We start from the raw sequence: 18473 nt of genomic DNA on the forward strand, positions 1-18473 counted from the left end.
AACATTCCAAAAATGTAACGTGTCCATATAGACAATCAATGGGTCAAAACACATTCCCCAATGCAAATTACTCTTATCTAGATCTCCACAAGCTAAGGTGAGACCCATAGCACATCAAATTACCTTCCACAAATCATATTCAAACCAAAAGGGAGGATTAACACATAATATCATCCAAGTAGTGTAAAATAATTATTGAAGAAGTATGGAGTGGACAAGGGGAATGGATAGGCCCAAGATTTAATTTTTTGGGGCAGGAGACCTGGAGAAGCATCGGAACAACAGGTAGTAGGCGGATTCTACAACCCTTTGGAGGGGGATGGATCAGATGATATGGAACCCGATGCCCCTTTGGATTCGGGGGACCTAGGTGGGGGACCCAGATCACGTGGACCCTTGGATAATGATAGGCTTGAGAAGATCGGTAAATGGTCTTCTCTGTTTGGCATCAAACCCAAAGGTAAGTTGACTTTGCCTCCTGTCGAAAATATCTCGAATATTTCTTAGGAAATGTACGCCATTTCCATTCCTGATCAAATCATAGATCATAATATTGCTCGGATGGAAAGTACCCTGATAGGCAACTTCATTGGGGCGAGACCTAACATTGAGGTTGTTCGCGGATTCGTTAAGAGAAAGTGAAATCTAAAAGGCCAGGTGGATGTGATAGCTATGAATAAAGGTTGTCTCTCCTTTTCCTTCTCATGTGAGGAAGACCGTAGACAAATCCTCTGCAATGGAACCTGGATGATAGGTAAATATATAATGTATATACAGAAATGGTACCTTAACTCAGGTCTGGATGATGAGTTTGTGGTCCAAGTGCCTATCTAGATAAAACTTCCAGGTCTTCCAATGGAATAGTGGGAGGAAGATGTGTTTGCTAGGATAACTAATGCTTTCGAGGAGCTTCTCTCCATTGACCTAGTGACGACGTCCAAAAGAAGACTCATTTATGCCAGAATCTGTGTAGGGGATGGGCCTGATACGGATATGCTAGAGGAGATAGAGATAGATTCAAAACTTGGCAAATGGATGCAAAAAATCATTTACGAATCTATTCCCTTTTCCCGTTTTCACTATAAGAGAGTTGGGCACTGAGCTAAAAAATGCCCAAACAAAGAATCCAAACCTCAAACCCAAACTAGGGTTTGGAAAAAGGTGGAAATGAACCCAGATAATAATATAGAAAAATATTTGAAAGCTTTTCCTTCTGATGGTTCGGATCAAGAGAAACAATCCCAGATTGGAAGAAATGAGGAGGAATTAGCTAGGGAATCAGGAAATGAAATGGTGGATGGAGTGCAAGATAAGATTTCCCAGGAGAAAAGTGGAAGGGATTCTAATGATGGAGAGAAGAACTCACAATGCAACTACCTAAATAACCAAAAGGACATGACAAATCAGAATATAGTTGAGAGTGAGAAGCGGGAAAGTAGTTAGATGGGTAAGGGAGACAGTCAAACCAAGGACAATAAGGAGGAGGGAGGTGTTCCTAAAAAAGAAGAAAGTTCTTCTGGGTTAGAAAATGGAGTAAGTTGGTTTCAAGATGCTCAACATGATAATATCCTAGAGCAAGAGCTCTCGGAGATATCTCTGGATTCTCCGGCCCAAGTCAAGCTGACTTTCTTGGAGGAAAATACTCCAATATGGGGAAATGAAGAAGACATAAAAAAGGCTCTGAGAAAGAGTGGGACAAAACAGGAGGAGGAAGAAATATCGGAGGACAAAAGAAAGGGCAAGAACAAAAAAAAAACAATAATAATTATAACAACCATCTTGTTGGCTTGATGATGATTGAAATGTATTCATCACTTATTGTCATTGATGAAACACTCTCACACACACATATGATTACATTGACTATCGATATAACTTCAATTGGTTTTTACTACCCACCGATATGTTCAAGGTCTATCTCTAACCGGTACTTTGTGTCAACCGGTATGTGCCTAAGAGATAACCTATGGTAGCACTAAGTCGACATCAAAGTGAAGATGAAGTTGAAGGTGAAGATCAAGTGGAAGACTCCTGGACAATGATTCACTAGTTTTATTCCAACCTGGTATTGACTGCTCTAACCGGTATCTAATTTTGTGATGTGTTACCAGCACCGTTTGTTTGGTGGTCATTTTTGTGATGAGTTATGCTTAAATGTCTAGATACACTACACCTAGGAAATTGTGTTCCTATGGCCGACATAAGGTCTGAATGCCTATTTAAAGACATCTGAGTGAAGCATTTCGAAAAAAAAAAGAAAAAAGAGAGAACAAATATAGTAGAGGTGATCTATGCGAATACTTTTGCTGAAGAGCGATAAGTGTTTAGATGGAGAGCAGTGTTGAATGCACTTAGAAAGATCTGATCAAGCAAGTTTGTGCTACTTAGAACAGATCAAATCTTTATTGTTGTTTTCTAATCATTACGACAGAACTAAATCCCCTAACCGGGTAAGCTCTAACAAGATTCATTGTACAAATCCTCTAACAAGGTGATCCATTAGTTTGGATTCTAAAATCCTCCAGCAAGGTAACTCTTAACAGGGTATAAGCTTCTAATCAAGCTTGGGATCTCTAAGAAGATTTGCTCATAGCAAAGCTCTTTGTAAGACCTTAACCGGTCAGTTTTCTATTACTATAGATAGTTACCTTGTGAGTTCCATCTCACCGTGGTTTTTACCTATTTGGATTTTCCACATATAAACACTTGTGTTATGGTGGATGTTCTACATTATGTGGATGCTATTATTTCATTTTGGATAGCATGTATTTTGTTTAACTTCTTGGTTAAGTTCATCTACCAGTTAGTGTTTAAATTAGTGTTTGTTTTGGTGTCACTGATTCACTCCCCCCCCCCCCCCCTTCTTAGTGCTTTTCAAGTCCATCACATCTGACTACCAGAAACACCAAAAGTAGACTAGGGGATGTGGGGGCTCAGCACATATCACCTAGAAGATATTCAAATGCAAAGAAGAGGACCATGTAAATGAGCAAGAATCTAACAAATGGTACTCAAAGAACCATCTTTGAAGTAGGTATTTCCAAAAAATCATGAAGATTATTTCCTGGAATATACGAGGATTGAATAATCCTCATAAACAAGATTTAATAAAAAGTATGAGTAGAGACAAAAACCCAGATATTATTTTGATTTAGGAAACCAAAATGTTTAGGGAGAAGGTTGAATGTCTAAAAATGTTCAGTAATGGGGGAGTTAGTGGTGGTAGTTCTGAAGGGGCATCTGGGGGTATAACTACTTTTTGGAATAATAATAATGTTAAGGGAGAGGTGTTGATTCAAGATAACAACTTGGCTTGTATTAGATTTAAGCATTTGAAAGATGGTACTTCATGGGTCTTGACTAATGTGTATGCCCCTAACACCAAAGCTGGTAGAAGTGTTTTTTGGAGAAACCTATCCTCACTTAGAAGTAATTTTGCAGAAGATAGATGGATTATCATGGGGGATTTCAATACCCCTCTGAGAGAATATGAGAAGAAGGGAGGGAGCCAAACCAATCTGGACAACAGATTGGACTTGATGGAGTTCATTATTAACCATGCTCTCCATGATCTGGACTTGGAAGGGGTTAAATACACTTGGACCAATAGAAGGAGTGGTGAAGACTTAATTTAGGTTAGGCTTGATAGAGCTTTAATCTCTCATGACTGGTTTAATTCCTACTTTTGTTCTTTATTTGCTCATATCAAGGTCGGGTCGGATCATTATCCTATATCTTTTACTGTTGATCCCAAGCAGGGAAGGAGGCATTTCCCTTATAGATTTGAAAGAATGTGGACCAAACACCTAGACCTTGAAAGCAAAATCAAGGATTGGTGGTAGGTTAGAGTTGAAGGAAATTCTATGTATAAGGTGGTCAAAAAGTTGAAGTTTGTGAAAGACAATGTTAAAATATGGAATAAGGACTCCTTTGGGAATATTTTTGTCTCCAAAGCTGCCATTCTCTTAGATCTGAAAGATATCCAAGATGAGATTCATAATAATGGCTACAACAATGTCTCTGGAGAGGCTGAAGATGAGATTCTTATGAAATATCATGACATCATAGCCAAAGAAGAAACTTTCTGGAAACAGAGGTTGAGAAATATCTGGTTGAAGGAGGGGGATAGACACACCAAAATACTTTCACATGTCCACTTTGAAACATTAGGCTATCAATAGGATTTCTCAGCTTAAAGTCAATGGTAGAACTATTGATGATGAAGATTCTATGAGGAAGACTACCCTAGAGTTCTTCTCCAATCTTTTGACTAAGGATCAAAACCTGGACCTTCAAGCTTAAAGGGACCTTATGGACTGCATCCCTTCTATCTTGGATGTTGATCAGAACTCCTATCTTACTGCTATCCTAACTAATGATGAGATTTTGAAAGTTGTCAACTCTTTTGAAGGTAATAAGGCCCCGAGCCCGGATGGTTTCCCTATGTTCTTTTTTCAAATGTATTGGCATATTGTTGGAAGGGATGTTTCTAGTGTTGTGAAAGAATTCTTTGGTGCTAGGAGAATTTTGAAAGAATTGAATGGTACTTTCATTGCTCTTATTCCCATGAAGATGGGAGCTGACTCCATGGATATTTTTAGACCTATCAACCTCTGCAATTCTTTGTACAAGATTATCTCTAAAGTCTTGACCTCTAGAATTCTGACTTTGCTCCCCTCTATCATATCTCCCCAGCAAAGTGGTTTTGTCCCTAGGAGGCAAGTTTTGGACTCGAAAATCACGGTCCATAAGAACATTCATTCTCTTTCTAGGGCTAAAAGAAAGGTTTCTTTCTGAAGCTTGACTTATCTAAAGCCTATGATAGAGTTGACTAGGGATTTATGCAGATTGTTCATTTTGCCTTTGGATTTTGTTCTAGAAGCATCAGTCTAATTATGCAACTGGTTTCCACTGCTTCTTTTTCTGTGTTGGTCAATGTGTCCCCTTCTCCCTTTTTAAAGTCCTCCAGGGATCTCAGACAAGGGGACCCTCTCTCCCCTGTTCTTTTCATAATCATGGAGGAATGCTTGGGCATATTTATGGGAAAACTAGTTGAGAAGGGAGAGTTTAGAGGGCTTAAACCTTCATCTACTGACCAAGTTTGTTCTCATCAGCAATTTGTGGATGACTCAATTATTATGGGGAATTCTTCTGTGAAAGATTCTAGAAGCTTAAAAAAAGCTTTGGACAGATATGGGATTGCTATTGGTCAATTGATTAACTGGTCTAAAAGTTTTGTTTATTTCATAAACACTCCAAAGAGAAGACAGACAAAGATTAGTAACATTTTGGGTAGCCAAATTGGGAATCTCCCTGCCACCTATCTTGGGCTCCCTTTATGTCAGGTGCCTCCTGATACCTTCTGGGGCGCTCTTGTGGATAAATTTCATAAGAAGTTAGCCGGATGGAAAGGCTCTTTTCTCAGCCAAGCAGGACAGGTCCAACTTCTGAAATCTACTCTTCAGAGTATCCCCCTCTATGCTATCAGTCTTTTTAGAATCCTTGTTAAGTTTGCAGAGGCTATTGAAAAAATTCAAAGAACCTTTCTTTGGACTGGGGTTGAGGAAAAGAAGAGAATGTATTTGAATGCATGGGATAAGGTGTGCAAACCTATAAGAAAAGGAGACCTTGGTCTTAGAAGAATCAGAGATATGAATGAGTTTCTCATGGCTAAGCAGATATGGAGAGGTTATAATACCGAGGGAGAATGGAAATTGATATGGGACAATAAGTATAAAAGACAACTCCCTACCCTTCATAGTTTCTTCAAGGCTGAAGATATTCTGATTGGTTCCAACATTTGGAAAAATGTCACTAGAACTAGAGATATAATAGTCAAAGGAGTGAAATGGAAGGCGGGGAAGGGTAATTTCATTAAATTTTGGGAAGACACTTGGTTGTTAGACTTTCCCATTAGTGAAAATCCTGATTGGGGCAAGTTTCAGGATTAGTGTAAGGAAAAATTTGGTACTACTATGGCTGACTACTGGAATTTAGGCCAGTGGAAGGACTTATCCTCTGTTGATCCTTCCCTTGAGCATCTGAATAAAATTATGAATTCTATGGTAGTGGTTGATGACAAGGACCAACTTATCTGGAAACTTACTGGTGATGGTAAATTTTCTGTCTCCTCTCTTTATATCCATCAATATTCTAGTCAGGAGAGTCCTTGTTGGGCTAAGGCTTGGGTGAAAGGACTTATTCCCAAAAATAATTTTTTTCTGGACTGTCCTTCAAAATAAGATCCTGACGACTAACAATCTCAAAACTAGAGGTTTTTGTCTGCCTAGTATTTGTCATCTTTGTATGCAGAATGAGGAAACCATTAATCACATGTTTATCCATTGTCCCTTCTCTGCTGATATTTGGGCTAGATATCTTGACAACTTCAATGTCAGATGGGTCTTCCCTGAAGCTGTCCAAGATGTTTTTAATTCCTGGTTCCACCCTTCGAAGAACAATTCAATTACTTTGTTATAGAGATTTTCTTTACCTCATATTTGTTGGGGAATCTGGAAAGAAAGAAATGATAAAGTGTTCAGAGATAAGGCTTCAAAAGCTCAAATTATTTTTTAGAAAATCAAAAGACATATGGTGGAGAGCCTCTACATCACTGGTGAAATAACCAACCCCAAAGATCAAGGTGTTAACATCATTTTCAAGAATTGGAGAATAAAGGGGAGTGACATCATACATGCTAATCCTAGAGAAGAGGCAAGATGGGAATGCCCCCCTCATGGATGGATGAAAATTAACTTCGATGGTGCTTCCAAGGGTAACTCTGGCAATGCAGGGTGCAGTGTGGTTTTAAGGGATGAAGGGGGAATATGCAAAGCTATCAAATGTATTCCTATAGGTAATCAAACCAACCATGTTGCCAAGGCCATTACTGCTTATCATGGGTTGGTTCTTGCTAAGGATTCCAATTGCACTAAAGTTTGGGTTGAAGGCGATTCTTTGAACATTATTAATTGCTTGAATAATGTTTTCCCTCCCTCTTGGTCTATACACAATGCCATCAAAACTGCGAAGGAAATTAGTGAAACTTTTGAAATGTGTATTTTCACCATGTATATAGAGAATCCAACAAGTGTGTTGACTGGGCTGCCAACCTGGCTTGCCATTCTGACAAAATCATTGCCCTTTATGGTGAGAGTAATCTCAAGTGCGAGGCGAAATCTATGATTGAACTAGATTGTATCCAGATGAAGCAACATGTCTTTGCTAATCACAATTTCTAATGCCTTTTCCTCATTTTTCTATGATTGTTCACTACGACGATGTGACTTGTTTTATTATTAGTCATATCATATTTACTTTGCATGGATTCTAGGTGGTTCTTCATAACAACAAAAAAATTGTTAGGTTTCTTCACAAAGATCATAGAGAAAATAACAGAGCTAAGATAAGGAAGAATTGTGAAACTAAGGGTAATATGGGAGGTAATAAAAAGAGGTTTGAACTGGCTTCTTGCTCGGACTGGAAGAAAAACAATGAAGTCTGGGAGATTCTTCAAGAGGGAGGCTTGAGTGTTTTTATGGAAAGGCTTTGTGGCAAAGACCCTACTGTCACTAAGCATTTCATAAAAAACTGGAAGAATGGTAAGGTTCTTGTTGGTACCCAGATGAAGAAGGTGGACGAAGATGTCATTGCTGAAGCTACGGGTATGGTTAAAGAAGGTATTAAATTTTACAGAGATCAAAGTGTGTCTGACAAGGCTGCGGATAGGTTTCCTGTCATTGATGGAGAAAAAGGGAAATTGGTGAAGGTGGATAATCCCTACCATTCCCCTAAGCGTATTTGTAGGCCATGGAGGTTTGTTCTGTTTGCCACCATCAACTACATTACTCTAGATGAGAGATTCACAAGGGCTTATGGGCATCATTTTGTGTTGCTTAATCACTTCCATCATGGTGACAAGGTCAGTTTGCCTTACTATCTTGCTTGCTCTATGGATCATACTATTAGAGAAGTGCAGAAAGACTCTCAAAGAGACCATGCCCTCCACCAGGGTTTAATGGTTTTAGTTTATAAGTTGTTGAAGGGGAAAACTATTGAGAAACCCATTAGTAAAGGCAACTAAATTAGGGATGATGATACTGAAAGTGAGAATAGTGGGTTCAATCTCTACTCTGAAACTGAAGGCGAGTCTAAGGATTTCAACAACAAGGGGAAGAACAAGGGAAAGAGCAAGGGGACTGCTGTGGATTCTGACCTTTCAGACTCTGAGGATGAGTCTTTTGATGATAAATTCATAAAAAGCAAGAAGAGAAAGGGTATGGGTAAGCAAACCCAAAGGACCAAGAAGAACCGTAAGGGGATAAAGAAGGTGAAAAGGTAGATTTATATTTCTTCTGATGAGGATATTGAGGTTGAAAAAACTGATAATAAGAAGGGTAAGGAGGAAGATGAAATGCTGGATGGCGATCATGGGGAGAACTTGAGCACACAGAGAATTCAGAATGAGGGTCAGGAGAACAACATGGGAAATCAAAATGACTGTCATGGTGACATTGGTAATGACAACATCAAGGGTTTTTGTGAGGTCATTAGCAAAATGGCGAAAGAGATTAGTGACTTGAAGACTGACCTCAATGTGATAAAAAAGGCTACTATGGGCGAGAAGCCTCTCTCTGAAAACATAAAAGAATTAATGGTTGCTATTAACAAGGCTGAAGTAATTGAGGCTATGGTTAGTAAAATTTTAGAAATGGAAAAGAAGGTGAAGGAGTTGGAAGGGAACAAAGATGCTAAGGGTTTGGATACTAACCTGAACAATCTGGTCAACAGAGTGGATAGGATGGAGCTTACTGTGAAGAGGATTGCTAAGAAAAACTTCCAGATCCTTAAGGCCACTGTTGACCATATTAACATCATGATTAACAAAGTTGAACAGATTAAAGGCAAGAAGGGTGATAAGGATCAGATGGAGAATAAGGGTCATGAAAAAAGAACAAGGGCCAACACTCAAAAACAGGTTAATATCAAGGAAAAAGAGATGGAAGAAATGAAAAATTTTGCAATCAATATGAAGCAGATGGTGGTTCATGCTGAAGAACTTATGAGAAACATTTAGCTGTCCTTGTGGTGTCTTTGTGCTTTCCTTTGGCTGTCTAGTGTTGCTTCCTTTGTCTTGTGTTCCCTTTTTGTTTTGGCTGGGAACTGTTCTATGTGTGGGTGATTAGGCACTGTTGTTTTTTGCCTCTTTTATGCTTTATCTTTCTCTTGCTTTGTAACAAGGTTTTGGGTTCCTTTCAAAACCTATTTTTAATTAATCAAAACACATAATATCACATTCGGCTATGAAACATACCACAACATCTGGAGAACATGAAGATATTTTCAGACCATAAAACTAACATATCCATAATGCCAAAAACATAGCCAATGAAGATAACAACACCAAACAACATCAATAATGATTTATGGACCTGAACACTTCTGGAACAACAAATAGAATAACTTCAACACCAATACAACAAAATATCTCTGCATCATAGACTTCCAGACCAACATCTATGTGGAATAACAAGTTTGACATCAATGACAACCATAGCAGCACATACTTCCAACACATGTATGACATGAGTATGATTGATAAGCATGAAGTTTGTCTCCTAGTTTAGAGGGGTGGAATTAGGGTTCCATATGGTTGGATGATGTTGATCATTAGTGGGATTATGCAATAGAATCATTGTGGCGCATTATGGAGTTTACACAAAGATCTTGTAGCTCTTCATGACTTTGTACTATAACAAATTATTATATTTGTGAAAGTTGTAATCTTAAATTATGTTGTAACTGCATATTTAGATCAACAACATGCCAAAGTGTGTTCCTTATATGTGAATAATACACTTTAATCATGTAATAATTATCTTTGATATATGATTATACGTTGAATTAAAATATAAATATTATTATTTGTAAGTCTTGATTTGATGTCATTTAGGCCTAATATGCACCCATGTTAGAAAGTGGTTTATAGACCTTATTTATGCTAAATTGTTATGTTGAAGTAATTTGACTTTATTGACCCATGGTTGTTATATCTATTCTTGTACGAGTAAAGCTTGGTTGAACGTTTCCTTATCACATTTTTGTCAATGTCTTGTATCATCTTTTATAAAAAAATTAGCATTTCATGCCATCCTTATCATATTGAAACCCATTAGTTCAAATTATTCATTAACAACATGAAAATTAAGTGATTTTCAAAGGTGTATTTCATGTTAGACATTTTGGGATCGCAATGATTTAGTTATCCACCTATTTTGGTTGTGAGGATCTTGTTCATATTTCTTAGTGTTGAAATATAGTCCTATGCATAATTTTGGTTGTTAGGCTTGTTGGGAATCCTCTTGACAACTTTAGTGTCAAATTTAGAGTCTATGGTAACCTCACTGTTCATTTTGAGGCCTTTTGCAACATTCAAAATTGCTTATTTTGTATAGGGACAGTTTATTGCTGATATAAATGATTCTACCTAGCCATAAGTATTTTTAGGATACATAGGGTTGATTTTGAATTGTAATAGGGCAGTTTTACTCAAAAGGTTGATCATGAGATGATGAGTAGTTGTTGATGTCTTAAATAATTTTTTTCTAAAGGAAAGTTGTACCTTAGGGCCTATTTTTCCTTCCTTTCTTCTTAGTTTGATGTATTTGCATATTCTTATGACCCTTTTGTTGAGATCAATGTGCACTTGTACTCATGGACATGCTTGATATGCCATAGTAAGAGTATGACTACTTGTCGTATCTCTTCATGACCAACTAGTCTTGGCATGTTCAAGAGGGTATTTGTGTGTTTTCTTGTAGTCTTGGATGTGGAGGGGGTGAACTATATCTTGTGCTGTAGTCCTCTCCATCCTTGTCTCTTGTTGGTGTCAATAACCAGAGTTCATCACTTTATTGTTAGTTGTAAGAAGACTCTACTCCTTCATCTACTACCAGATCATTCAATGATGATTGCGTAAGTCTTCTACACACATGGATGCTAAGGTTTGCAAGTTATACCCAAACGTTTGAAATTGGTGGCTCAGTGACCTTTATGATCATCACCTACTAAGATGTCCACATCACAAACCCCTCTCAAAGACCTCAATAGTTTTAACTAATAATTTTTGTCTCTTACTAGCATAAAATCCATGTGGACATTTCTAGGTAAGATTGCTCAATATACCATAAGCAAACATGGACCACGATGAAGTTCTTGACTAAATCAAACTCTAAGAAGTGCTATACACATGTTGCAAGATCATTTCTTCAAATGTAAATTTGAGTTAAAATAAAGAATGTTTAACTTGACAGTAAGATTGAAACCATGAGAATTAATGCAAATGAATTCAATACTAAATATTTGATTATTTTGCCAACTTTAACCTAAAAATCTTTGTTTTTTCACACTTATTAGTAAACTAAAGACATAGAAATCACAAAGTGACTCTTAAAAATGAAATATAAATAAATACATAAATAAATAAAATGCATGTGACGGAGTTAAAAGGCTTCACTAAACATGGTGTCCGGTGATTGGAAGAAGTCAAAACATGATAAAATGTATGTTTCTACGAACTTGAAGTAAGCTCACCAACGCCAAATTTCAAAGGCGGCTCTATCCAATTTCTTTTCTATACAAAGTCTCTTATAATAAAAAAATCCCAAATGGTATTTTACTCTGTAAAAAAGATGCAATTTTGTCATTTTAGAACTGAACATTATTCATCTTCTCTTCCTTGAAACTCATTGGTTGCTTTCCTATTCTTCGTCAACCATTTTTCCAGGCTCAACCCACAAAATTTCAGTAACCATTCGATTGAATTGAAGACAATCAACCTGCAAATTTCCTCTGGGTATCAAATCGATGTTGCGGGCAACTCGTGTATAACAATCAAAGGTATGTGACGAGGTCCGATCTCTGTTTTTTCTGTCATTGCTTTGAGATTATTTCGCATGGAGTAATTTATGGTCTATACACAAGATATTTAATCTACCAGGCGATTGAGTGTTTTTTTTGGGAGCGATTTATGAATCAATTCATGATTTTATCTGGGATGGTCTCTTAGGAAGATGCTTTTCCTGCAAGAAACCCTTGCGGTTACCCTGTTTTCCCAAGAGTATGGATCATTGCATCAATGTGAAAAAAGCCGTATTGGCCATCTTTTGCGTGTTTCTTTCAATTGGCCGATGCTTTATTGAATATATGTGTGCACAACTAATTGTTGTAGACCTGATGACGTTGAATTTGTTTATGGTCTGCTTCTGGGGTTATTGTGCTAGTTCGAAATTGTTGGTGTTTCTGAGTCCTGTCCACTGAAGATTTGTTCAGGAGCAGGATTCAAAAAATTAGGAATTTTAGAACATTGCAATCCCTGAAGCACACCATAATAAAAGTGAGTACAATATCAGGAATAGAGATGTTTGTGCAGCTGACATCTGCTCAATGCTACCTCATTGCCCTCACAAGTACTCTGTTTTTGGGGCTATTTATAAACACAGAACTACAACCTTCCTGTCAACAGCAACATTCCATTAACTGGCTAAAGTACAAGCTGTACCATTGCAAACAATTCTTATACCAACACAGTAAAATAAATTTGTTTAAAAACATGCATAGCAGAAGAATAACCAAAACACTTAGCCGATTGCATTAGCTAAAAAGCACCATCCATCTAATTGAGCTGCCATAACTCCAATATTGAAGTCTCTTTCTCCACAATTTTCTCATCACAAGTTTAAGAGGAGAAAAACTAGCATCATGTACGATATTCTAAATCAGAAATTATTCCTGCCCATTAACTGAAAAGGTTGTACATGATTATGAGGAATGGAAAGTGGCCAATTTCATATTCGTCTGTTCAGCTACTTTTTTGTCTCGGCTCGTGGGTTCAATATTACAGGATCTGCATTCTTTATTTGTATTGTTAAATAAATAAGCAGATCTGCTGCTTTATTCCCTTCTTGGAGAGTGTATGTAAAGGAGGAGCTAACTAATTTTTCTACTACTGAAATTACACTGTATCTTATCGTGTTTGTAATAACCAATTTTCAGCACTTCTGCTTTTTATTAGATATCACTTTTGATCAGATATGCTGCCATATTTAGTACTTTCTATTAACTAATTGTCGTACAACTGCAATTATATCGTTTCTAATCTTGTTTGTAAGAACCAATTCTCAGCACCTTGCTTTTAATCAGATTCATCACTTTTGATCAAATATTATGCCTTATTTGGTATTCTCTCTTGTTATTCTATTAAAAATTTAAAAGCCAACTTGAGGATGAGAATGAGGCTCCTTGAAATTATTTCTGCTTCTTACCAAAAATTCATTGCTCTCCCAAGTGTAGCATGTGTCCTTTAATGAGAACTCCTTTTGTGTCTCCTACAACATTTCCACAGAATGTTTCTCCTGTATTTGATTTTGTCGTGTTGCCACAGTTGAAATTTACAATTCCTAAAGAAGGGAGGGAGGGTGTGCAGATGGTATGGGAGGGGGGCAGGAGAGTGGGGGGTGAAGGTTTCTTTGTCTGTCATCAACAACAACCCGGAAGTAACCTCATCTTGTTGCATTTTGTGGAGTACATCTTGTAACTGCACTAATACTTAATGTTTAGCATTTGCAGATTTTTAAGGGCTGATTCTGTACTCTCCTAGACAACAGGGAGATGACTGTATCTTTCTCTAAGAATTAAGTTATTTCTTTCTTTCCGTTTGTTTAATAAGACTTGCTAGTTGCTAATGATAGAGTTTATTTATGAGGATGGATTTTTCTGGAGATGGATACGTGGAGGATTTCCTATACAAAGAAATATATGAATCAAGAAACCAATTAGTTGGAGCATCCTTAGGATTTTTCCCAATATAACCAAATCTCGTTGACTCTTTAGTATAGGGCTTTGGTATTTTTCTTCATCTTTACAACTCACTAAGTAATGTTGAAAGTCCCAAACAGCTTCAGCCTCTCTTGCTAAATTTAAATTTTCTTAAAAGGTAATATTTTTAGGCCATTGGTTCTTGATACATACCTTGGAATTCATCAGAGGAGATGGCTGAAAGTGACAACTGGGAATTTGGTTTATGAATCAGTTACTTTGTGGATGCTTTGATTTCTGAAGATATTTGATCATTACTTGATTATAAATATGAATATTGATAATCTTTTCTGTTGGTTTATAGAGAAATTTATATCATATAGTGAATGTGGGGAAGTGGGGATTTGGTTCTGGTGGAGGAAGTCCTTGCGTGCATACATATTCTATAACTCTATGCGGTGGATACCTAGTTGGGGTCCTTTGTCCAATTAGTATTTCACTGTTCTTCATGTACTTCAATTCTCTGGCCATTGTTGCGGTCATCAATAGGATTTTTCAGCAACAATGTATAGCAATTTCAAGGAGCAGGCAATAGAGTATGTTAGGCAGGCGGTTCAGGAAGATAATGCTGGGAATTATGCCAAGGCCTTTCCTCTTTACATGAATGCACTTGAATACTTCAAGACCCATCTGAAATACGAGAAGAATCCGAAAATCAAGGAGGCTATTACACAGAAATTTACAGAATATTTGCGAAGAGCAGAGGAGATCAGGGCTGTCTTAGATGATGGGAGCAATTCGAGGCCTGCTGCAAATGGTGATGCAGCTGTTGCTACTAAAGCTAAAAGCAAGCCTGGAAACAAGGATGGAGATGGAGATGGAGAGGACCCTGAGCAAGCAAAGTTGCGTGCAGGGCTCAATTCTGCAATTATCCGAGAGAAGCCAAATGTGAAATGGAATGATGTGGCAGGTCTTGAAAGTGCGAAACAGGCATTGCAAGAGGCAGTTATTCTTCCTGTGAAGTTTCCACAGTTTTTCACAGGTGGACACTTTTCCCATACTGCTGTTGTTATTCTTTTAGTAAAATTCAGCTGCATTGAATGATTGTTGCGAAGAAATCCATCTTGAGATTTACATCAGTTGAATATCAAATTTGCAAGGAAAGACTTCCTATAAAAGCAAGAAAAGCTAACATCTTCATTGAAATTGGTTATTTCAAAAGATATAACCTGGTTGAAAATTTCGTACTTTCTATACTTCGTTTTTTTTGTTCATGTAAAGCATCAATTTTAAATTAATATATAACAAATTGCAAAGTTTCCATGAAAAACTGGGTATCTCAATGCACTGAATAAGTTATGGGGGTATAAGATGCATCATATGGAATAATGAAGATTTACTCCAAGTATATGTAAAATGCTTCGACACAGTTCCATGTCCAGTGCATTTTTTGTTCAGATAGTTGTCATGGTTGTTGTGCACCCCTATTAGATTTTAGGAAAAGACAATTCCAAGGTATACTCTCACAAAAGCTATTGATTCCACACAGAGCAAACTGACAGGGTCCACATAATTTTTCATATAACAATAGGTACTCAAATCTGTCAAAAAGGCAAATCAGGGACATACAAAAACATTGATTTACCCCTGCGGTATATTCTTAAAATGCAAATCTTTGAAGCCTCAGGATATGGCACAGTACGAGCAGTTTCCAATGTTTGAATTTGGCTGGTGTTGTTTGGTGTTTTGTGTTTGATTTTTATGTATTCTAGTTGAATGTTTTTGAACAAGGTGGGTCGTTAGTGTAAAATTCATTTATTATCACTATACACAGTTTATTTAAATGTTATTCTTAGCCTTTAATATAAAAAATTGGCCTTGCCTTTTCTCATCTGTCACATGGTGGGTGAGTTATGGCTGAAGGTAAAATTATGAAAATAAATTGATTTAAAATTTTAAAGTGAATGAGTATGTTGACTAGCGAATTGCAAATGCCAAATGGTGCTTACAGTTAGAAGTTCTCTTGCATTTATACCCCCATAATCATTGATGACTTGAGTATAATTTCCTTCTATAGTTGAAATGGCATTATCACCACTTGCAAAATATGAATTACATTTCATATTTTTATTTCCCATGAAGTTATAGCATGAACACAATATGCTCTAGTGATGTATTGTGTTTCTTTTTTACTAGTCCATCCATTTCTAATGTGAGAATAGTACTATATTAATAAAACTATTGGCATTATTTATTCTGCTGATTGTGGGAACCAAATATTCTGTTGGGAACATGGCGTAGCCAATTTAATTATGCAGTAAGATGTGACCAAGTCAAAAGATGAAAATATCTCAAACAAGTTACAAGGGTGAAATACGAACATGAAAGCACTTTAAGATCAATAAAGAGATTAATTGAAGATTATATGAGCACTTAGTTGAAGCTGACTGGCGAGTCAACCACACATGGCAATAGCTACTAGTGTACTGCTACAAAAGTTGTTATCTAGTCGCATGGCAATAGCTTGGGTCAACTTGGAATCTCCACGGGATGAGGTGGCAGCATCTGCTTGGTCTTTAATGTCTTAGGAGGGAGGGAACCAGATGCAAAATGTAGTTCAATCTGGCTTACCAAATGACTTTGCATCTGGAATGTTTTGATGCTATCTGGTAGGACTACTAGTATTTGATATGCTCCAAGATGTTTATGTACCCCAGTTTTATAAGATTCTTCTGGATCTGGATTGTTATATTCATTTGGGGGAGTACTTACCATATGTGTGTTGTGGTGGAATTAAATGGTGCCAGGTGGTGGTTCCCACTGGTCCATTTCCTTCTGAGTGGCTGTGGGATATTTTGGTGTATCTGGATTTGGCCAGCTTATCATTCGGGTTAATAGGATTTTGGTAATGAATGGGCCTCAGAGCATTTCCTCTTTCTTTTTGGTCTCTGAAGTAATTCGGGCCCGAAGTGCTTTGTTCCTTGGTTTTAATTTTTTTTGCACTCAGTTTTCTTTGGCTAATTTTTATTTGCATCAGCATTCTGGGTCTGACTAGGCAATGGAATCAAGTTTTTTGTGGTTTTGACTCTGGATTTTTAATGGGTTGGATCCTGGTAGTTATTTGGTGGCAACGATTGGTATGCTTGGATTCCTCTGGTGATGATGCATGGCATGTTTGAGTGACAATTGGTAGCTTAGTTTATAATTTGCTGTACACCTGGTTTCTCTAGTGATGATGTGCCTATCACTGATTTACTTAGGTTTTTGGATCTGGATTTGCTTGGAGGATTTTGGTGCCTTTCTTGTTCCCAATTTGCACTGAAGTGAAGGCAGATTTGAGGTGTTTTGTGAAGCTTGGATTTGAATATTTTTCAGGTTTGCCTTTTAGCTGGGGTGTTCCTATGGAACCTATGATGGCTTTGGAGGAGGTCATAGCCATTGATGCTTGGGTTGCTTTCTCCCAATGGCTTCCAGGCGGCTGTTTCTCATTGGCCTATTAGCATCTGGGGAGTTGCTTATTAGGCCCATGGTGGTTTCAAAATATCTAGATATCCATGGCATATTTCTCTAACGGTGCATAAGTTTTACCACATGGAATAGGTAGTGTGACATCAGTTCATCCATGGAGTCTCATGGTTTGTTTTTTGTCCCTGATGAGTTGTTTTGGGCCATTTCTTCTTCGCAGGGAAGATCTGGGTCATTCTCTCATTTGGGTATTTAAAATGGTTATGCAGTTTTGTTTGAATGCCCCTGTGTTGGAATCTTTGACTGTCTCTGGTGCACCTTACATCAATATTTAAACCCAGAACAATGTTCTGTTATTTCTTAGGTTTTGTTGGGGGTGATTGTTGGTGCAGTCTTGCTGTGAGTCTAGGTCTTCTTTCTAGTAGTGCTATACGGTTGTTGGGGGATTTCTTTGTAGGTTATTTTGGATGCCACTTGTTTAATCAACTGTTAAGCATTTTTGGGAGTGGTGGTCCTGCCTGATTCAATTTGATCCTTGCGTGCCTTGATTAATTGTTAAGCGGGATGACCATTGGTGATCATCCAATGGGGGATATGCCTTGTTCATTTGTCTATAATTACAACTCAATTTCTTGAGACATTGGGGGGGTTGATCTTTTGGCAGAATTCGTACTTTTGGGCCTTTGTCTATACTCTCTGGTGTCTATAGCAGTATGTTTAAGTAGGAATTTGTGTGAATTTATGTTTATAAATTCATGTGAAGGCTTGTCTATGGGAAACTGCTTGGTAGGGACAATTTCTCCTTAAAAAGCATTGTATTTTTGGGAGTAATTATTTCTTTTCTTCTGGGGTCAGATTTGCTAATCTCTTGTGCATTCTTGATCAGTCTCTGCTTTTAGGTGTGGGATCCTTGGTGAAGAAATGCCTGATTGCTAGATGTAAATGTTCTTTTCTGAATACACATAAGGGGTTCTTTGGATCATTTGTAGATCAGCTTTACTTGATGTTTTCATTTCATTGAATGTTGTCTAAGATGAACTTGCAGTAACTTGACTGGATTCTTAGGGTGTGGAATTTACTCTCTGTTTCTGCACATTTTTTGCTAATCTCGACTCTGTCGCTAATGGATAAGGCACCAGTATTGAAGGCAACTGATCACCATTCAAATCCTGAAATTCTGTGTTTATTTGATA

General features: G+C 37.4%; 1 protein-coding gene across 2 annotated transcripts in view; it reads left to right on the forward strand.

Moving 5' to 3' along the window:
• Positions 1–11589: 11589 nt before the first annotated feature.
• Positions 11590–18473, forward strand: part of LOC131069125 (protein SUPPRESSOR OF K(+) TRANSPORT GROWTH DEFECT 1) — a 37544-nt gene continuing 30660 nt past the window's right edge. The window contains exons 1-2 of one of the 2 annotated variants that reach the window (XM_058004456.2): positions 11590–11898; positions 14180–14857. In XM_058004456.2, coding sequence (XP_057860439.1) covers positions 14380–14857 — 478 coding nt within the window. In that variant the 5' untranslated portion in view covers positions 11590–11898; positions 14180–14379. The remainder of the gene's footprint in view (positions 11899–14179; positions 14858–18473) is intronic. The other variant, XM_058004457.2, reaches the window with a different exon arrangement.

Source organism: Cryptomeria japonica, chromosome 1, assembly GCF_030272615.1.
Source record: "Cryptomeria japonica chromosome 1, Sugi_1.0, whole genome shotgun sequence".
NCBI classification, from domain to species: Eukaryota; Viridiplantae; Streptophyta; class Pinopsida; order Cupressales; family Cupressaceae; genus Cryptomeria; species Cryptomeria japonica.